Genomic DNA, 22232 nt, shown 5'->3' with positions numbered 1-22232 from the left:
AAAAAAAAAAAATAGAAGAAAAATAGCCTCCAATAGTATATCTTTCTACTTAGGATTTGCTTCTTAAAAACTGGGACATTTCGAAAAATTAAAGACGCAGTAGTTAGGAAAACCCCTAGTTCTTATCCTTGGAGAAGCATGTAATAGGGTAACACTGCGCATATCTTCTGGAAACAGCTTCTGCCATACAGAGGTGGATAATGCATGAGTGGGTGGCCTGAATAAAGAATGGGAAAGGAGACATCAGCTCAGTGATAAGGAAAAATCAGAACCCAGTATTGGGACCTACCAACAAATAGAAAGTAACATGGAAGTCGTATAAGAAGTGAAAAGAAAAAGAAAAGAAAAAGAAAAAAAAGATTCCTTTTTCAGGAGAAAATACAGTGTGTGGGTAAAAAGCTGACCGTGAATAAATGTTTTTATTTTTGTCTCTGCAGCAGTTTGGCAAAATCCTAGATGTAGAAATAATCTTTAATGAACGTGGTTCTAAGGTAAGCTCCCTCTCCACATTAAGTGTGCTTGGTTCCTTTGTAGTTTTGTTTTAAATAGTAAGTAACCAGAAAACTAAAGCTGTTTCTCAAGCCTACAGAAAGTATCCCAAGTTATCTGGCTTGGATTAGATTATCTCTAAAAATAAGCTACCACATGGCCAAACTTTATTCTAGTACTTCCTCTGGGGGAGTGAGGGGGGAGAGGAAGAGAAGTGTGGGGAGGAGGGCAGCGGTGAGGAGGGTCGGGGTAGGAGACACCAGCCCTTTATTAGACCAAAATTGCCCTAACCTGCTTATTTTTAAGGAAGAGAGAGAACACTTAAGTGAAATTCTGTATGAGAATTTTAGTGTGCATTCTACCAGAACAACCCGGCTTTCAAAAATCAGACTTCGAAATGACAGACTTAGGACAAATGTGATATTTCAGCCATTTGGTTGGCTTCCTCTCTCTTTGGAATAAATTTGACAAGGCGTAAATATAGGGAGTAGTGACTCAGAAATTCGTGGTAAGCTGATTTCCCCCTTTGAGTTCTACAGATAGGCAAACTTTGGGATGTAGAACCCCTTTAGTGACAGATATAGTAAGTCCAGTTTTTTGCATAAGGATGCCGTTAGTAACAGTGCACCATTCGCTATAGGTACTCTAAATGTGTTCTGTAGGAGAACTGAACATTTTAATACAAACTTGTTTCCCCCTTGTCATTTATTTACCATTTTAAATTTCCCAATCTATATGATGTAGAATTTCCATGCACTAAAATAAGCAGCAGTGATTTTAGGAATGAGGGAATGATGAAGTCTTACAGTGGTGTTGTGAAAAAATGTTTAATGAACTGAATTTCAGAAAGTTTCATTTGACAGTTTTCTTCCTCCTCAACAAGTGAAATGCACCCCACAGGCACAACCAGCTGCGACCAAGCTTGTGAATATTTACGTTGCTATGTTCACTTCTACGTGCATTTTTAGGATAGAACAGTCTTTGAGTTAATTTTTCATTTGTTTATCTCTTCCTGAACTTTGAAAATAGCCCTTGGCTATAGTTTTATCTCGAAGAATGTAACTTAAGTAAAGTTAAATAAAGCAAATAAATGAGTTAATATTTACCTCTTCAATTTCCTACTCCAAATCCACCGTACCTTGGGAATTAATAGCATATATCTGCAGAGTCATATATATACCTCTGCCCCTCTAAACGAACACCAATGTATATACTGTTCTAATGCTCCTGATTATTATTCCCTGTATAGAACGCATCGACACTGGTAGTGTTTAATTCTGACTATAATTATTGTTAATCATTAAAGAGGTAATTATACTCTAAGCTTCCAGTTTTCAGTTAAAACAAAAAAGATTAATATGCCTATGCAGAACTTTCTCCAGCACTTAACTTGGTAAGTATTTTTAAAGTGAAATCTGTTCAGCCTATAGCCAGTAAAACTGTTGATGCTTGTAATTTCTTCACAGTGGATTTCTATTCCTTTGTTGTATAGTTTGCTTGTATTTTTTGTGACCTTTTTAGATACAGGGTGGAAAAATGACAATGGTTCAGATATGTATCATAAGTACGTGAAGATTATATGCCACGCTGCTTACCCAAAGTCGTAGTTTAAATGTTTGTAGTTTTAAGTTTATGCACTTAAACTGTTTCTAACTAGACTCCAACAACCCGAAGCCCAATATGATTTCATCAGGTATTGGGAACTTGCTCCTTACCAAGAAAATAATTTGATTGAATTCTTGTGAAGCAAAGGAAATTGATCTTTCTTAAGGCTTCTTTCATTGACTTCAAAGATTTGCCTACTGGGGCGCCTGGGTGGCGCAGTCGGTTGAGCGTCCGACTTCAGCCAGGTCACGATCTCGCGGTCCGTGAGTTCGAGCCCCGCGTCAGGCTCTGGGCTGATGGCTCGGAGCCTGGAGCCTGTTTCCGATTCTGTGTCTCCCTCTCTCTCTGCCCCTCCCCCGTTCATGCTCTGTCTCTCTCTGTCCCAAAAATAAATAAAAAACGTTGAAAAAAAAAATTAAAAAAAAAAAAAAAGATTTGCCTACTACCCAAAATTGTTTAATTTACCCAATTCAATTGCTTCTCCCCTGTAATTTTCATTTTTAAAGGACACAAGCCTTCCTTTCTCTTTGGGAAATCTAAAAGCCTTCTCTCCGTTCGATGCTGTGTCCTCACTGCCCCTTTTTCTTTGGGCTGCTGACGAGTAGACAGTGTACTTAATTGGTAATTGTTCTTAAAGCACAGAAGGCACAATTGCCTGGGTCTGCCTTTAAGGACACTTACAAAACCTGTCTTCATCCTTTGCCCGACTTCTTAGCTGTCACCTAAAGTTCTTTGCTGCAGTAGGTTCCCCAGAACTGTTCAGATACTTGTTAACAGAGATTTATTTTGGAGTCAAAACCTAGGTACCTCTTCCGGATCCACCTGACATAAATTAATGAGTACTTTTCTTTCTGTAAATAAAGTTTATTTTCTCATTTCCTTTTTGTTTGTGGTTGACTATAAAATTACAACATGCCTTGAAAGGAACTGGAGATAAGGAGATTTAAGTGGTCCTATTGTGCAGTTAAGAGTTGCTCAGTCTTTTTATGAGTGCTTTTCTGTACACAAATGAGCTTTATTAAATTTTTTTTTTGAAGCAGTAATGGAAAAACGAGTCACAAAATAATTCTGAGATCAGCGATACTTACATGTAAAACAGTTATCAGTGGAACAATTAGATAACCACAGGCCTCCAAAACAAAAAGCAACTCTTTACCATATCTTCTTCTCTATAATGAGACTGTCAGCCTACGGTTTGAGAACATACCCATTTCCAGACATAAGTGAGCACTGCCGCGTTGCCTCGCCCATCCCCTCCCTGCCTTGTCAACATCCTCCTTCTTCAGCTTGCCTGCAAACACGATTTCTTCGTTGTTGAGTATTTTCCTTTTTTCTTCTTCGACCTTCATATTCTGGATCAGTTTGCCTAGATTATGGAATGAACGTGTATCGCTTACATTCATACACGTACAGAAATATATGCATACATTATTTCACGTGATTTAAAAAAAATATATTTGTTAACTCCGTACTCCTTTGTAAACGCATAAAGTCAGCCGTATGTAATTTTCTGTGATTAACTAAAACAAAGGGGACTCTCCTTTGAAATCGTTCGATTAGGGTATATGGTAAAAATGCTACCCCTGCCCCAAAAATGAATACACTCAACTAGAATCTACAAAATGATTATACTGCTTTGTATAACATTGTTGATTCTCCACAGGTCACCAGTCATAACAAAGTATTACTTTGACAAACAGTAGAAACACGATATATTGGTAGAGTGGCCAGAGTTCTGGCTTATCTAGGATAGTCCCAGTCTATACTTGTTGTCTTCGTGTAATTATTACTAGTGTCCCCTTTCTCCCTCAGAGTGTTCCAGTTTGAACAACAAATCGTATTGCCCCTCCCCATATAGATTCTTCGAGTAACAGCTTTTAAAAAGCTCCCTTTTCAAAACCGTTATGAAGGAAAAACATGATTTTTAGTGACTAGACAAGAGAACAGACATAAATCATTAAGAGAGCATGGTGCTCACTACTATTCTCATGCCTTTTTTCTCACTCGATCTTCGATAGAACTCTAAAGAACGCATTGCATTCTTTAACCTGACGTTGTGTTCTCTGCTGGATACTTTCAGTGACTGAGAACGTGTTGGTTTTCAAAAAAAATGGTTTTACGTTTTTATTTAAAGTACAGGTAGTTAGCACATAGTGTGATATTAGTGTCGGGTGTACAATACAGTGATTCAGCACTTCCACGGGTGCTCGTCACGACAGGTGCGCTCCTTAATCCCTGTCACCTGTTTCTCCCACCGCCCCCCTCCCCTGTGATAGCCATCACTTGGTTCTTGATAGTTAAGAATCTCTTTCTTGATTTGTCTCCCTCTCTCTCTCTCTCTCTCTCTCTCCTTTTTTTCCCTTTGCTCCTTTGTTTCTCAAACTCCACATATGAGTGAGATCATATGGTATTTGTCTTTCTCTGACTTACTCAGACTTCCCACCATTCTGTTCGTTATCACCCAGCCCCGTAACGGTCTGATAATTACCAGGCTTATTAAGTAAAGAAATACACACATTCTAAAATTTTTTTTTAATGTTTTTATTTATTTTTGAGACAGAGACAGAGCATGAGCAGGGGAGGGGCAGAGAGAGAGGGAGACACAGAATCGGAAGCAGGCTCCAGGCTCTGAGCTGTCAGCACAGAGCCCAACACGGGGCTTGAACTCACGGACTGTGAGATCATGACCTGAGCTGAAGTCGGACCCCTAACCGACTGAACCACCCAGGCGCCCCAGAAATACACACATTCTCATGTTTATACTTTCCATAAAGTTTGGTCAGCATACTTTTGGTATAGTTGTGGCTTGAAGGGCCATGTGTCGTAACTGCTAAACATAGGAGCTCTTTACTTGTGCAAACAGTGCCAATTATTAAGTTCACTAAAGGACACAAAATAGAGCGCAGCGACAATTACTGAGATTTCCAGCAAGTTTTTAGCTAACGTGTTCTCATTACTTCTCTCAGGTGGATTTCTGGAATGATGGGATCTTGATTTGGGTTAGGCTTCGGTTTAGGCTGGAGTCAGGGAAGATAAAACCTCTAATCCCATCCCCAGACACAAGTAACGTGCTGTAATTTCTTGCCTGTTTCCCTGGATTTTAATTTCATGCAAAGGGAAATTATTCATTTCTTTCAAAATATGATCAAAAGACTGTCTTTGAAATTGTACTAACTAGGCCTTTGCTTTTCAGTAAAATTTGATAGGCGAAATGGTTTTCATTATACTTAAAACTGAGTTAACAGTGCATGTATTTCCAAAGGGCTTAGTTTGTTTTCTTTTGTTACCATCTTATGGGTTTTAGTTTTATTTTTCTTTCATTTATTTTGTTTAACTTCTGTGTTCTGGCCATACCCAGGAGAACGTCTGCTTTTGATTTCTCCCTTAAAACTTACATGGTAAATTTTTCTTTCTCATTCTTCTGAGATGGAAAAACTCAAAGATTATCCACATTTAAGAATATTTTGACAGTGCTCGTCCTGTGGCTTGTTATTTATTGCAGCCTGAGGCCAGGCTAAAAAGGTGGCGGTTACTCGGCTCCTGTCGGCCCTTGATGATAAGTGGGCGTGATAAGTGTGTGTCACTTCAGCAGAAGTTTTGACCTCAGCAGAAGTTTTGACCACAGCCATACTCCCTCCCTCCCGAGAAATACACCATTCCTGAGTTTTCAAAAGACAGCTAAGATAGCTGGTAAATCACTAACAGAACACTGATATATTTAAATTATTAACACAGAAAAACTTTGGGAACTGAGAGGTGTAGGTTATACAGGATAGAGCGTAGAGACCTGCGTCGTCCAGCAGAAGTGGCCATACTGAACGCTTGGAACATGGCGTCTAAATTCAGATCTGCTTTTAGTGTAGAATACACACTGCTCTCAAAGACTGACCAGAAAAAAAGGAATATTGAACATCTCACTGATGTTTTTGTATTGATGTCATGTCGAAATGGTAGCATGTTGCATATAGGTTGTCTTGAATAAAAATACGTTACTGAAATTGCTTTCATATTTTTTTTTTTACTTTTTTAATGTGCCTAGGGGAATATTTAGAATTACATACTGACTTGGGTTATATTTCTGTCTGATAGCACTGGTATAGACAAACATGTCGACATCATTTTTTTTTTTTTTAATTAAAAACAGAAGTCTACTAAAAGTTTACTTTTTGTTTATCTGGTTTCTGTCTTCTTAAACCTGAAGTATTCACTCTTGTGAAGAATTTGAGATTAAATCTCAGTTCGACTTTGTGGCTGTTCTGACTGGTCATTATGTGTTCCTGATTGATACATTATATAATCATTTTGAAGCTCTTCTAAGGAAGAAGTGTTAGGTTTAGACATAATTTTATTAAGTTTTTTCTTTTCAAAGCAAGAGACCCAAGACTTAATGTGAATTAGATTTCCGAGAATGAAGGGACATTAAAACATAATTTCATTTAAGCATATTTTCCTGTTAGTAATTTTGTAAGCCTGGATAATTTGTGAATATCTTTAACTCAATTCCTGGCACATTTTCAAAACTGAAATTTTACTGAAGGAATGGTACGTTAAATTTTTTTTCTCAAGCAGGGTGCCTGGATGGTTCAGTCGGTTAAACGTCCGACTTCGGCTCAGGTCATGATCTCACAGTTCGTGGGTTCGATCCCCATGTCACGCTCTGTGCTGACAGCACAGAGCCCATTTCCGATCCTCTGTCCCCTCTCTCTCTGCCCCTCCCCGACTCATGCTCTCTCAAAACTAAATAAACTTCTAAAAAGTTTTTTTCAAGCTTTGAGTTAACATCTTTGAAACCAAATTGTAGTTAAGTTGATGGAAGATCACCTCTCTAAAGTTTCAGCATGAGAGGAAAGTATTAAAGAACAGTGCTCTAAAAATACTGTTTATACTTCTTACCTCCCTAATCACGGACTTCTGAGAGGTATATTTCCTATTGCTTCTGAACAAAGTATCACAAAGTCTGTGGCTTAAAAACACAGACATGTATTATCTTACAGTTCTGGAGGTCAAGGTGTTACAGGGCTGCATTCTTTCGGGCGGCTCTAAGGAATAATCCACTCCTTGCCTTTTCCAGCTTCTGGAGGCGACCCGCATTCCTTGACCTATAGCCCCACTTCGATCTTCAAAGCCAAAAATGGCCAGTCCAGTCTTTCTCAGGCTGCTACACTCTGTCTGATTCTGGCCCCCTCTTTAATGTAGAAGCACCCATTTAATTTAATTTAGTGATTACATTGGGCTCACCTGAATAATCCAGGATAATCTCCCTATCTCAAGATCATTAATTGAATCACATCTGCAAAATCCCTTTTGCCAGGTAAGGTAGTAACATTCACAGGTTCCAGGGATTAGGGCGTGGACAACTTTGAGGGGGGGGGGCATTATTCTGCCTGCCACAAAGCCTGTTTATCTACAAAGGAAAGAAAGAAATCTTACCTCTGCTTCGTATCAGGAAGTCCCAAAGTATCAGCAACCTCCTCCTTTAGTCTAGGTAAAGACGCTTGTGAAGATTGCTTTATTTTTACATTTTTGGTATCTAGATGAGCATTTCCTTTGGAATATAAGCACTTTTCTTTATAAGACATTTGAAAGTGAAATTTTGTTCCAGAATATTAAAGTCATTATTGAGAAAATCTTAACACAAGCAGACTTTGATGTTAAACGTTGTCATTTGCTGGCTGTAAAACGTCCGTGCTCGTGACACCACCCTGCGTTCTTGTGGATGTTATTACATCACAGGTGTCCCATCAACACAATACAGAGAGGAGGATCACAGAACACATTTAGCAATTAGATTTGAAAAAGGAAACTACAAGGATTTTAAGACTCGGGTCGTTTAGTTAATAGGATACTGAACTTTGGTTTCAAAGCTTAATTTCTCCTTTTCTTCCCATTAGCTGTAGGAAGAAGGCCTTGTTGATGCTTGGGTACTTAACACAGTTTGACGGTCTTTCTTTATGTTAAAAGTAAAACCAACAGATTGGTCCTTTCTACCCCCGGTTGTATTTAAAAGACAAGTCTGTGAGTGTGTGGGTGTGAAGATACAGTCATAATGCTAACGCTAAAAACCTAGGTAGTAGTCTCCACATCATCTGTTATCCAGCTACTGACGTATAATTTATTAACTTAACCCAAGGGGCATATAATGTTTGAGACTCTGAGGATCTGTTGGAATACAGTTTTAATACTACTGCAGTGTGATAGAAAACCTCCTCACTGTGACCTTTCTTGCAAGGTTTTTTTTTCTGTTGGAGGACTCTCCAGGATTGGAGAGCTGGCTTCCTGTGTTCAGCAGATGCCAGTGTGATGACAAACCGTGCTGTCACTTAGGAACTCGAGATCCAACAAGACACCTCCAGTTGTTGATGTGGCTATAACACATTTGTATCAAAATGTGTTTCTGAAAATGTGTTTCCATTGATATTTTCAGCATACTTACATCTTTAAGGAAAGTATTAATTAACCCCATAGTACCTCGGTACATAGAACGTTTTCTGTCAGCTCAGCTTTGCATTTTCTAGAGTATTTGTGGTGATATCCAAATTACAGGCAGAGATAACCCACTGGGATCCTCCGTGGATCACCACCCAACCATAGAATCAGAACGCAAAGTAATCAGAGCCTTCAAAATGACGGGAGTTGCTTTTGTGAAATCTTTTTTTTTTTTTTTTTTAATTTTTTGACATATTTGTTTATTTTGAGAGAGAACAAGCCGGGGAAGAGCAGAGAGGGAGAGAGAACCCAAGCAGGCTCTGCATCATCCACGCACAGAACCCGACACAGGGCTCAATCCCATGAACTGCAAGATCATGACTTGAGCGTAAATCAAGAGGCAGACACTTAACTGACTGAGCCACCTGGTGCCCCAGCTTTCGTAAAATCTTACAGAACAATGCATACCATTTACCATCCCAGATAAGAACCTGTTTTATATGTATATGGAAATGCTCATCATGGAGAACAGCAGAGCTTCAGTAAAAATAAATAATAAATGAAGGGTTCCAGGTTGTCCTACCGTGGAATGTTCAAAGAATGCCAGAGGGACAGTGAAGCTGTTGAGAAATTAGCACTTTCCCAAAAAATCCTAAGAATTTACTACTCACAGATGTAAATAGCTTGAGAGAAGGTGATAGTTACAGAGTGGAAAGATAAGGACAGAGTGCCTAGGAGGCAACGGATACAGTGCTTGATGAGAGAGTCACGTAAGTATATCGTGAATCCTGGTGATTTTGACGGAGAATTTTCAGATAAATGTGAACATAGGAGTAAGTGGGTTGACCCCCTGGCTCCTGGTTTGTCTACTTAATGAAGAAAAGCTCCATATAATTTATTTGTGTACAGTGCACAAATAAATTAATTCTAACTGAGTAGCAGCTGCATTGCTGTTTTATGGTATTCTTTTCGTGGCGAATAGTGTACAACTGATGTCACTAACCTAGATCTCATTCCACTGCCTTTTGATTATTCCTTTTTTCCCCTCTATACGGAAAATCACTAATACATTCAGTAGCAGATGTCAGCTTCAACAAATGTATAATTTAGGCAGATTTGGATAAGCTCTTTTCTGGAACTCAGCTGAACCTATTTTTACTCTGAGTGCCAGTCATAATTGACTGCCCCCTGCTTAGTGATATTTTCATTAGCTTAGATGAACACAGGTGCTCTCGTCTTCCACACCCAGTACGTACAGAATTGTAGACCGAGACTATTTTTTCAATTATTCTGGCCCCAGAGGAATTGTGGTGCTACAAGCAACAGGCAAAGTGGGGCTAGAATGATGAGCTCTCCTAAAAAAAAATCTCTTTATACAGCGAATGCCCCTCAATATAAGGTTTCATGGAGAAGCTGCTGGGGAATGGCAGACTTAATTATGTGATTTTGTTTTTAGTATTACGTAAAGGGACGTGTGTATTAACAGCATGAATTGAAAGAGAAAGAACACTTTAAAAAAAAAAAAAAAAGTTCAGATTCTTGGTGAAATGGTTTGACCCGAGTAACTCTAAACCTTAATTTTGGTCTGGCCTCACATGCTTTATGTTTTACTTTATTATTGTTACTGTTGTTAATTACATTATCATTATTATTGTTGTTGCCATTATTATTACTATGATTATTACTACTACTACTGCTACAGTTCTTTATTCTTTTATTGGATTTAATTTCCCTTCACAAAATATGCATGGGCCAAAAATGTGACTAGTACTGCCAATGTGGGTTTCATACTGTGATATTTTTTCTCTGTTTACCAAGAGATCAGTATTTCAATATAACGATACGCATGTTTTCCCCCCTTCTCCCGCTGCATGCAGGGATTCGGGTTCGTAACTTTCGAGAATAGTGCTGATGCAGACAGGGCCAGGGAGAAATTACACGGCACCGTGGTAGAGGGCCGTAAAATCGAGGTGCATGTCTTCAATAATTCAATTTCCGGTTTATATTTTTATTTCTCTCTTTCGTGTACCGCCCCCCTTATTTCACATTCGGAACCCTGTCTCGTTGTCTGTGTGTCTGCACACACGTGTATGTGTGTACGTGTCTCTCTGTCCTTCACCTTCTTGCACTAAAATGTGTACAAATAACCCTTCTACCCTCCTTCCCTCAGTTTTCAGTTGTGCGGGGGTTTTCATTTTGATTTACTTGTGTGCGTGTCTATGTGTATTTGTTTTTCATTTACTTTTTTCCTCCGAAATGTTCATCCTTCTGCTCTCTTGATTTTTTTCCTTTGCTTCAGTTTGCGAGACTCCATGTGAATACCTGTGATCAGGCCAAAACGAAACTAACTTTGTAAATGTCTAAAAACAATCCAGCTTACGACATTGTGTCCTGTATTGAATCAAAGATCCAGCCAGTATCCCCTTGTCAGGAGGCCAGTTCGCCTCCATGAGCGTGTGATAAGGAATTTAGAAGACCTTAGAGGTTGTGGGGGCGGGGGAGAAAGAACCCAAATCTCATGGGGTTTTTGAATATATTTAATGTCAAGAACGTCAACCATGAATGGATAAAATCCTCCGACCGAGGCTTTGACGGCTGCCACCTGGTGTTCACCAGCCCTTTTGAACAACGCAGTGAAGGTTAACTGGCCCCTTTCCCCTTGCCCAGTTTTTTAAAGTATTGAAATATAAAAGCCACCATTTTGAGTAAGATGTCTGCATATTTTGCTTTCTCCCTCCCTTTCCAATGGTTTAGCATTTAGGGCCCTTCACTTGACTCCCTCTTTCCATGGTAACTATACACAATGCTGGCGATGGTGCCCGTGGGCGGTAAGTGAAACAAAGCACTAGAGAAGAAGCTTTTTAAATTGTTAATTACAAAACAATTAAATAAGAAAGAAAAAGTCCATCTGCCATCTCACATTAACACTACAAAATGTGATTTGACTTGTTCCTCTCCCTTTTCCTTTCCCCTTTTTATTTTCAATGCTGTTGAGTAATGCCGCCTGGACTTTGGATGTACATATTGTTTGTAGCAGTCTGAGCTGTTTGATTACTGACGTCATGGTGATTTTTTTCCCCCTTGCACATCTTACTCAGAGTTCCTGAACTCCAAGTTTGGCTGGTTTTATTAATGCACTCCCTGCCCCTACTTCCTTTCCTCTTCCCCAGACCTCTGTTTGTAGCTCTGACTGTTCTCTCCTTGCCCTTGACAGCTCTCTTTCCTGCCCATGATACCCCTCCCCGCCCCCACTCTCTCTTTTCTTTCCCCCTCCCCTGCCTTGCTGTGTTCTCTCTCCCCGAGTTCGGCTCCCATCCTTCTCCCTCGGCCGCTCCCTGCCCCTTCCCTCTGTTCCCTGCAGCTGTTGGGTCTTTGCTGACCGGTGGTTTCTGATTGGTTCTGGCCATTTTCCTCTTAGTGCTTGGGTGCTTTCTGCTCTAGCAGCTAGTGTCCGCTCTGACCCCCTTCTAATCCTTGTCTGTAAGAACCTCGCTCTCCACTCTCTCCCTTCTTTCCAAAACTGATTGTTTTTTCTTTCTTTTATTTGTGTGTGTGTGTTTTAACTGCATGCTCTCAGTCTCATCATTGTTGTATCCCATTCTTTCTTTTTAAATGTGAAATGTTTATATTATTTGGTGGCTCAAACTCGAGTAAATGGAGTTTCTTTTCCTCACAAAGGAAGATTACCACTATGCAAATCCGAAAAGACATCTCAAGATGTTTTTTGATTCCAGTTCCACCTAAAATTGGTCTCTCCATAACACGGATTTAGCACCATCCAAACTTAACTGTAATGTAAATCCCCAGAGGCGAAGCAAGACGTCTCTGTTTGGTGTGTTTTGTAATGCTTTTGAAAGCTGGCCTGTTTAATGACCTGACGGCACGGTACACAGTCAGGTTCTGTGGTGACGTTGCACCCTCCTTGCAAGAGCTTTAAGCTGGTTCTGACACTGGGCTGCAGTTTTCTGGCTTCGAAGCTCCATTCGTCTCTTCCTCATCTTTGTAACATTTACTCACCCTAGCACTGAGAATGCTCTAAACTACGCAGTTCTGTAATGAGGGTGGACAGTACCATAAAACAAAAGAAACATAAAAGAACTGAACAAATAAGGCTTAAGTGCCTAATTTAAAAGCCTTCTGAAAGCATTGTTCTTCAATGGATAGACCACATAGTCTAGAAAATTCAGAACGGTCCTGAAGCCGGTCAACATGGGAATCTAAGTTCTGATATCTTTTTTTTCTTTTTAACTAACCTCAAACAGCAAAATCTTGCACAAACATCAAAAGTGCTGAACATGAGAACGGGTGAAATCCACAGATTTATTTTCTTATCTTCCTGTAAATCTATTTCCTGACCCATGTGGCAAGCCTCTGTTTTACTAATGAACTTCAAAGTTCATGTGCAAACAGAGTTGTTTCCAATTTACTTTTTTTCCATAATTCAGAGACTTCTCTATTTAAGAGATCTCCAAAGAACTTGGCAAATGTGTCTTTTCTTTGGAGTACTCAGTGGTAAAATAGCCCTAGTTTTCCATTTGGAGACTAAGAAACTGCATTTTACTCTTGTTAGCCTCATTTAATAAACACTTTAATTAAAATATGATATATTAATATTTTATATTGCTATATTAATTGTTAAAATCAATATTCTCTGAAATTTACATTTTATTAAACTGAGTGCTGTGTTACTGGATGAGCAACTCCGTGTTCCCTAACGTGGTCTCCTTTCTCCCTGCCCCTTCTTTCTCCTTTGTATTTTTAGGTGAATAATGCTACAGCACGCGTAATGACCAATAAGAAGATGGTCACACCATATGCAAATGGTAAGAGATTACGCATCATCTTCAGAAGGATGTCATTTGTTCTTGTATTAATACAGGAACTTTTTATACTCCTCAAAGAATCTCAGTTTCAGTCTTAAGGCAGCTTGTTTAATGAACATGGAAGTATTTTCTTTACCTAGGAGAATAGTTTATTTCTGCAAATTTGCTTCTTTTCTTAGAACTAAGCTGAGTTTTTAAGTTATTAAGCTGTAATGGTCTCAGTAAAGTTCATCTGACGCACAGCGTGAACACATCATTTGAGGTTACCTGTTAACCCAATGGGGGATCCCACTAAGGCACCCTCACTTTTAGCTGCTGTGGTCGTTCGTGATACGTTAGGCTTGTCCGTAATAGGTGCCCACCACTGCTCACTTTTACTACTGACTCCTGCCCGCTCCTGAGCATGAGTGGACTAATTCTTGACCCCTTGCCCTCCTTTTAAAGGTATGCTCTGAGATAAAAGTCGTGGCGCGCATGCGCATTTTCTATTTTCTGTCCCGTGACCCCATGCTATATAGTGGGTTTCATAAATGTTTCTCATTGAGAAGGAAACATTGTGAGTATTTTGCTTAACAAAAACAGAACCCTTCCATCACTCGTCAGTCTAAGCTGGACTCACGTTATCTAAATGAGCTGGAACTTAATTTGAATCTGCCGTACAAGCAGCGGTTTTGCCAGCTGTGTTCTACGGGGCCACTTGGGGAGGGTGGAAAGGAAGCCCATGAATGGGGTCTTGAGACCTCCAGCAACTTCTCATTTTCCATTGTGTACTTCAGCGTTCTGCATAAAATTTTATCTAGAGCCAAATGGGGTGTTTTCTGTTTTGTAAAAGTTCGAATCTACTGCTAGAGTATGACAATATGTGCTGGTGATGTCTTAAATCAAGGATAAGTATCTTAGTCTATTCCATGATGTCTTCAATAGATAGATTTAGCCCCGCTTTTCAAACAGATGGTACAGATCAGCATAATTTGCATTTATTGGCCTAACTTACATTTTCCCTACCCATTTTATCAATGGTACATCATGTGATACCACCACCTCCCCCTTTACCTCTTGATATTTTTTCACTGCCATCACAAAAACAGACGTTTCTGCAATGTTTGTTTGTTTGTTTGTTTGTTTGTTGAGAGAGAGAGGGAGACACAGAATCCGAGGCAGGCTCCAGGCTCCGAGCTGTCGGCACAGAGCCTGTCGCGGGGCTCAAACTGGCGAACCACGAGATCATGACCTGAGCTAAAGCCAGACACTCGACCAACTGAGCCACCCAGGCGCCCCAGAGTTTCTGCAATTTTGATAATAACCCGGTGTAAACAACATAGGAAGGAAAGGCAAAGTGTGTCAGATTTCCTATAAATCCAGGGAAGACAGGGTGGTAGAAAGAGTCGCCAACTGGAATTCGGAAGACAGAAATTCTACTTCTAGATTTGACTCTTCATTTTGTCCTTGGGCCCGTTTTTTTTTAAAGCTGATTCTGTTTTCATCACTATGAATTGGCAGTCACAGAATTTGAGCCCCTGAAGGCTCTGTAGAAGTCATCCAACCCAACCTTCTTAGTCTATTATTTAGGAAATTAAGCCCAGAGAAGGATAGTACTTACTTGCGGTCCCAGATGTCGCACCTGTCTTACCTCTCTCCCTTCGGGTTTTGTGAAGGTCAAAACTACTTTGTAAATTGTACAGAACTAAAACATATCTGAAGTATTATTGACAGCATACCATTATATGCCATTATTAACATGTGTATTATTACTTCAGGAATGCTTAAATAACAATACCATTGGTAGGAAAGAAAAGGATCATTTTTTGAATATTATTCTAAATTAATATTCAAGCCTTAGCGGAGCCAAATTTTATTTATTTATTTTTTTTAATCTTTATTTATTTTTGAGAGAGAGAGAGGGAGACACAATCCGAAGCAGGCTCCAGGTTCTGAGCACAGAGCCCGATGTGGGGCTCGAACCCACCAACCATGAGATCATGACCTGAGCCAAAGTCGGATGCCCAACCAACTCAGCCACCCAGGTGCCCCACTGAGCCAAACTTTAGAACCCTGCAGCTCCTTGTGGTTAGAGCTTCTGATAAGAGTGCTCTGTGCCTTCTGGTGAATTCTCAGTCAGCAGTGTAGTTTACGTTGGTTGGAATCACTTGATTTGTCTGGCATTGGAGAACATTTGTGTTCTTACAACTTCAGTAGGATTTGAATCCAGATATTTGCCCAGTTTTTATATGAAATAATGAGGAAACCTCACCATCTATGAGCATATAAAATAACAGAGGATTGGATTGGTTCAGAATGAATGGGTTTTCTCTTAAGTACAGTCTCTCGTCTTTCAGAAAAATAATGGCACATTTTTTTTTTGCTTATTTATGTGTAAAAATCAATAAATGTCTACTGATTAAAGTGTTCGTATGGGATTCTGTGTACTCTGTAACTCTCAGTGGGCAACAATACTTTTTTTAACACCTGCTACATTTCTATAAATATAAAAAACGGGAACGAAGAAATAAAATTGACATCAAAGCTAATTCTGGGAATAATTCAAAGTTTATAATTGTTTAAGCTAATGTTCAACAGCAATCCAGTATCCATTTGTTAAAATGACTGATTAACTTAAGTGTGTTCATTACAAACGGACATCCCAAGACATGCATGAAATTGGGGATGCACCTTGAATTTTATCACTGTATGTCTCTTCTCGTTGACTGGCTGAGGTTAACTACAACAAGATCCCAGTAGTAAATCCCAAAGAAAGGGAATTTCAGCTTTACCCAGCTTTCCATCAGTGTGGTATACTTGAACACGGAGTTGAAGATCAGCTCAGATGTGAATGCAAATTTGAATTATAAAGTAGCTAGAATAGAAAGCGCCATCACAGTACCCCTTCCCCACTCACACGCTGTCTCTCTGTCTCTTAAAAGTAAATAAACATTAAAAAATAAGCAAACAAACTCCGTTGTGGGGGCGCCTGGGTGGCTCAGTCGGTCAGGCGTCTGACTCTCGCTTTTCGGCTCAGGTCACGATCTCGTGGTTTCGTGAGTTCAAGCCCTGGGATTGGGATTCTCACTCTCCCTCTTTCTGCCCCTCTCCCCATTCGTGCTGTCTCTCTCAAAATAAATAAATAAACTTTACCAAAAAAATACCCTGGTATGGAAGTGTCCTGACCTTCTCACATAACCCCCCCAGCTGGCACTCTCCAACGGGTAAAAGTAAATGCAGGGATATCTGAAGCCAGCTTGCACATGCACCAGTCGGTCCTTTTCACCGTGCTCCTTACATGGTCTGAAGTGCTCACTGTCCTCTCTTCCGTTTCAGGTTGGAAATTAAGCCCCGTGGTGGGAGCTGTATATGGCCCTGAGTTATATGCAGGTAGTACCATGTTGATTTTTCCATTCGTGCTGTTTAACTGCAAAAACATGTGTTGCTTTTCACCTTGCTCTTCCTTTGTAATCTTTTTGCATTTCTTAATTTTTTTTTTAACGCAACCAGCCTCCAGCTTTCAAGCAGACGTGTCCTTAGGCAATGATGCAGCAGTGCCCCTATCAGGAAGAGGGAGTATTAACACTTACATTCCTTTAATCAGTAAGTAGCCTATGTTGGCCTGGCGTGGAGTTTGACTGTTGCGAGTACAGAGTGATGTGTGCTAGTCTTCCCCCCACCCCCACCCCAGGTAGAGCACATAACTGAAAAGGAGGTGTTCTCGAGAGAGTTCGGTGCTATTACAGTGCCCTGGCCTTGCTCCACCTGTGTTAGAATCTCTCTGACCAGATATTAAGAGCGCCATGGAGCATAAACACTTGGAAAAGGCAGAGGGGGTAAGGCCATGTGAGCAACAGTTGAGTCTGCTCTCGACAGTAAAGAAAACAAGACATGGGTATTGACAGAATGGGTTATACGTGTTCTCTGCCAGTCAGTTTTGGGCCCTCAGTAGAACATCGCTCAGAAGCACCTCCAGTATTCATGATTATTCTCAGTTCCGTTGAAACCTCTGAAGTCCTCCGGACCTGAGCCATTTTCCTCCAGCGAAAGGTAAAATTAAAAAGAGCCCAGTGAATGTGGAATAAATGTCGGTATGTGCTTTCCAGAGGATAGCACATTTAAAATAGGTTTTTAGAAACTGTCTGCCTCCCTGAAGGATACAAGTAGTTTCCCTCTCCCCTGACATTTCTGGATTAAAACATTTTGGATAAAAGAATAAAGTGGACTAATGAAATGTCTAAAGATTACTGTGTGCCTTGGAGGTTGGCACCGCGTACAAACACAAAAGAATATTCTTACAAAGAAGAATTACTCTATGCACATAATAACGTGTGGAAACAAGATTAGCAATGGGCCAGTTAAAGAGTTTATATCAGTCGATTTAAACTGCTGCCTCCCCCCCCCCCAAGTGAAAAGTCTCTTATTCCGGCTCTGGTTCTCGGACCTTCTCGACCTGTTTCTCACCAGCTTGCACTGTAATGCCAGGGCTGGGAAGGAGCAGAGTGCGCTCACTCAAGATTGGTGACGAACAGAGAGAGCATGGCATCATGAGCCTTTGCGTGTCGGGTCTCTCCATTTCTTTCTCAGGAAAGATGTGGTACATATCTTTGAACCTTTGCTGGAATCGGTTCAAAGCCGGTTGTGATTGTAGCCCTGCTGTTGAATGCAAGTTGACATTCCTGTCATATTTTGGGTCTCCCTTTAGTTCCTGGCTTCCCTTACCCGACTGCAGCCACCACGGCGGCCGCCTTCAGAGGAGCCCATCTGAGGGGCAGAGGGCGGACGGTCTATGGGGCAGTCCGAGCGGTACCTCCAACAGCCATTCCCGCCTATCCAGGGTAAGCATTAGATTCCAAAATAAGCAGCTGGACAGAAAAGAATACCATGGCCCTCTCACACCTTCTGGGACGTTGCCGTGCCACATTGTAGAGATTCTCTGAATATTTGCAAATTACTGGATTAGATGGCAAGAACCAAAATATACCATCGTCAGAATGTGACCAAATACCGATTCATTATATAAATCTTCATTTCGGCCACCTTAAGCCCTCACGGCTTAAGACAGCAGCCAGAACTGTCTTGTGTTTACTAGCAGTGTGTTGGCATGCAGTTCACTCAGCATCGCACGAATGTGGATTAACACTCCTGCAGAGAACCGAAATAGGAGCTCCAGATTGTAGTACAAGACCGCATCTGCTGTGTTCACCCCCTTGTCACCACCCTGTGTTGGGGCCGAGGCTGCCACATCGCCCTCCCTTTTGGTTTCACTGCCTGGGTGGTGAACAGCAGAACTAGTTACCCACAATGGATTTGCTTTCTTTGTAGGAGACGGATTAAAAGAGGTTAATTCAAAGATGAACCAAGTCCAATTGAATCCAGGGAGAAAGGGAGAAGTAGGAAGAATTAAACTACAGTTGGCTTCTGAATGATGGTAAAACAGCTGATATAGCGGAGCATCCTTCACCCTTTGATTTTTGTATGGAGGGTGCCTCATGCAGTGGAATGATTCCATAGCAACAAATAAATCCTTTGCTACTGAATGGGGGAGAAGGAGTGAAGGTGACAGGTTTTGTCTCCACGTGTTTCTCGGTGCCAGCCGCAAATGTATATTTTTATACGGAGTCGACTTCTAGAAGTTAGTTGTCCCGAGGACTTTCCTTTCTTCAAAGATGTGACCTTTGTGTTCTCCATCTTTTCTCTGCCTATGACAGGTTTTTTCCATATTCTCTCCGAGGAGTAAACCCAGCGGCAGGGGGGCCTGTTCATTGCTCCTTAGTTAAAACACAAAGGGAAAGAGCCTTCTCTGTAGGTCCTTTTCTGACAGCAGAATTGGCTTGGAGGTCTACGAACTGAGCATTCGTTCATAGACCGAATGGACGTGCCATTAGCGGTCCTCCATTGCACAGAATTCAGGCATTTTTATTAGACACGTGTGCATGTTGGAATGGACAGGCTCCAAGAGGCGCTGGATGGGAAGTGCTTTAGAAATAAACTTTTGTTTGCAGCTTATAGATGCTTAAATCCCATGCATCCCATCATCTCCATCCTCTGCCATCACTTGCTTTTAATTTTATTCTTTCTTCTCTCAACTTGAGCTTTGACCTTCAACCTCTGACATCTCTTTAAAGAAGTGAATAAAGACGCAGTATTATTTCATCGAGAGATACTCAAGTCAGGCATAAAAACAGACGTTTTGGAAGTTCTACACACCAGGAAAATTGTTCACGAAGCGTCTTCCATTTCAGTCCAGGAGAGTTTACTGTCACGTTCGCAAAGAGATGCCACTTGCCAGAAACATGGGACTTCTTTATTTTGTAACATTCCCGAGTTTACTTTATGAAACGGTTGGATTTGTTTTAGTCACTGTAGCTCATTTCACTATATTGGCCAAACCTGAGAACCCATTCTCTCCCTACTCTGTGTCAGGATTACGTTCGCTCAAAGATATTTTTATCTTTATGTCTAATCATACCAATCTCTGTGCATTACATTGAACACTGATTTCCCATGTTTTCTTTTTTATTAACTAAACCACCAGTTTACATGGAAGATGGCAAGGAATAAGTCCAGTATTTTATGGGGAATGGCCTAAAATTGCTTTTCAGCTTAGTAAACTAATTTTCATCCTTAATCATTGTGTTCTAGCCTCCTTATGGCATTTGATACAGGGAATATTAGAATTCTTCTAGAATTTAGGGAAATATTCCCAGTGAGTGACGTAACTTAGGGTAAACTGTATTCCTGCTTTTAATGCCACCACTGTTCTGTATCGAAGAGATGTTTGTAATCTTTGCCTGGATCCCCTGCTGAAATAGTTGAAGGTTAATTAATCACCACTTGGCCTCAGTGCTTTCCATTCTGTCAGCCTTCTCGTTACGAGCAAATGTCTTTTCTAATAAAATGCAGTTGAGAGGCAGATTACTTTCTAATATCTAACTTTAACTGCAGTTGGAGACGATGAAACCGGATAGGGCTTAGCTAAGTGAGCGTCACAGAGGAATTTAATTTGCCTGTTTTGTAATACAAATGCACAGCACATTTGGGGCATTGCAAAGTGTGACCGTACTGTCCTGTAAACCCAACAAAATGTCATTGTAATAAGTAGAATTCAGAAACTTTCCAGCCACCTGCAAAAAAAAAAAAAAAAAAAAGTTATTTCACATTCAAGTTAAAAATATGATTTAAAGACCTCACTTACTAGTTTATTACAACAGAGAAGGTAGTGCTGAAAATTTCCAGCTTGCTTAGTTGAATAAACAATAAACAGATCTTCTCATTTAGAATATCCAAATCTTGATTTAACACATGCGAAGAAGAAAGTCTTATCTTTTGTCTCTACGTCTGTTCCATGTCTTTTGGTCCCAAAGTAATGTTTTGGGGAAAGTCCATATGCACAAAAATACCTCAAAAGGTTTGAAATCTACGATTATCATAGTTTAGTGTTGCCCAGGACTTTAAAAACAGAAAACAAAAAAACCCCCAAATTCATGTGTTTTGTTTGATAAAAATTCATTTTTCTGAACAGGAAAATAAACCCTTCTAATTCCTAATCAGCTACTGTTCTCCATTTTATCCTTTTAAATAAAACAGGATGATCCTTGGTCATGCCCCAAACGTCAGTTATCAGTTAATTTTTCAGAGTTCCATGAATATTCTTAACGGTCAAAAAAGAGCCCCTAAAATCTTGCAGTTACTCCTTCCCACTCTGGATTATATTGTTACTATCTGGGATCCCCACTGCACCTTTTCAATTCTCGGACCTTGGACCAATCACCTTAACCTTTAGCTCATTATCTCTGCTTGTGAAAGCAATGCATTGTGGGTATTTTTGGTTGTGTTTTTTTTTTAATTACATTTCTCTGTTTACTTTGGTCAGAATTGATTGACTTGTTTTTCTGAGGTGTTGCATTGGTTCTTAAAATGCTGAATAATAATACTTTGCATGCTCGTGTGATCAGCCAAATCTTACTGCATGTCTAATGTGCAGGGTAAAAAGCAGGTGATGTATGGATATCAGGAAAAACGTACATACTTCTAGGAAACAAAACAAAACGCTAAACCTAATCTTGGGACATACTCTGCGTACAGGTCCTGCCCTAATGGGATTCTTTCGGTTCAGTTTTCTTATGTTAGACCCCCTTTCCCCGTACCTCTCCCCCCTCCCTAACCCACGCACACGCGCACACACGCACACACGCATACACACACACACACACACACACATTTTGAAATTCTTTAAAGAAAATTTCCTCCAAGGGCAAGCTTTAAAAAAACAACAACAACAACAACTCCAGGTATGAGAAGTTGATGTTTCTAATCCAGCAGAGTTCTGATAGTTCTGTCAGGCCCTCTGGGGATGCTTTCATCGTTTTAACCCTCCTTTAATTACCAAGCGTTCAGAACGGTGTGCATTCGAGTGGCGCGCTCCCTTCCCGCCTCGCATGTCCTGGAGCTGTACGACGTGCGCGTGCCCGTGCACGGTCCTCTCGCTGACTCGCTGCGGCCCCCCAGCCCCGGTTACGTATTCATACATCACCTGCCTGTGTAGAGCGCATGTGCATGCTGCCGTCCTCAATAACCGGAATGTGTTTCTGTTCTTTTGTTTTTTTGTTTTTGTTTTTGTGTGGATTTTCTGCAGTGTGGTTTACCAGGACGGATTTTACGGTGCTGACCTCTATGTAAGTACACACACCGGGGCCTTCTCGACCCCATTCCCTGACAAGCCAGCCTTTTTTTTTCTGTTTCTTTGGTTTGGTTTGGTTTTTTTGTTTTTGTTTTTGTTTTTTCTTTGTTTTGTTTTGGTTTTTTTTTTTACATATAATTTATTTGATTTTTATTTTCTTTTTCCTTGTGGATATATATATATATATATTTATATATTTAAGAATGCAAGCATGCTTCTCTGCCACT

General features: G+C 40.4%; 1 protein-coding gene across 4 annotated transcripts in view; it reads left to right on the top strand.

Annotated features, from left to right (window-relative positions):
• RBFOX2 (RNA binding fox-1 homolog 2) overlaps positions 1-22232 on the top strand; it is a 281688-nt gene that overhangs the window by 246785 nt on the left and 12671 nt on the right. For 2 of the 4 annotated variants that reach the window (XM_049626259.1, XM_049626257.1), the window contains exons 5-11: positions 438-491; positions 10398-10490; positions 13283-13343; positions 16659-16712; positions 16833-16925; positions 18028-18160; positions 21961-22000. In XM_049626259.1, coding sequence (XP_049482216.1) covers positions 438-491; positions 10398-10490; positions 13283-13343; positions 16659-16712; positions 16833-16925; positions 18028-18160; positions 21961-22000 — 528 coding nt within the window. The remainder of the gene's footprint in view (positions 1-437; positions 492-10397; positions 10491-13282; positions 13344-16658; positions 16713-16832; positions 16926-18027; positions 18161-21960; positions 22001-22232) is intronic. The other 2 variants (XM_049626258.1, XM_049626256.1) reach the window with 1 other exon arrangement.

Source organism: Panthera uncia, chromosome B4 (genome assembly GCF_023721935.1).
Source record: "Panthera uncia isolate 11264 chromosome B4, Puncia_PCG_1.0, whole genome shotgun sequence".
NCBI lineage: Eukaryota > Metazoa > Chordata > Mammalia > Carnivora > Felidae > Panthera > Panthera uncia.
This window is presented reverse-complemented; position numbering and strand designations above follow the sequence as displayed.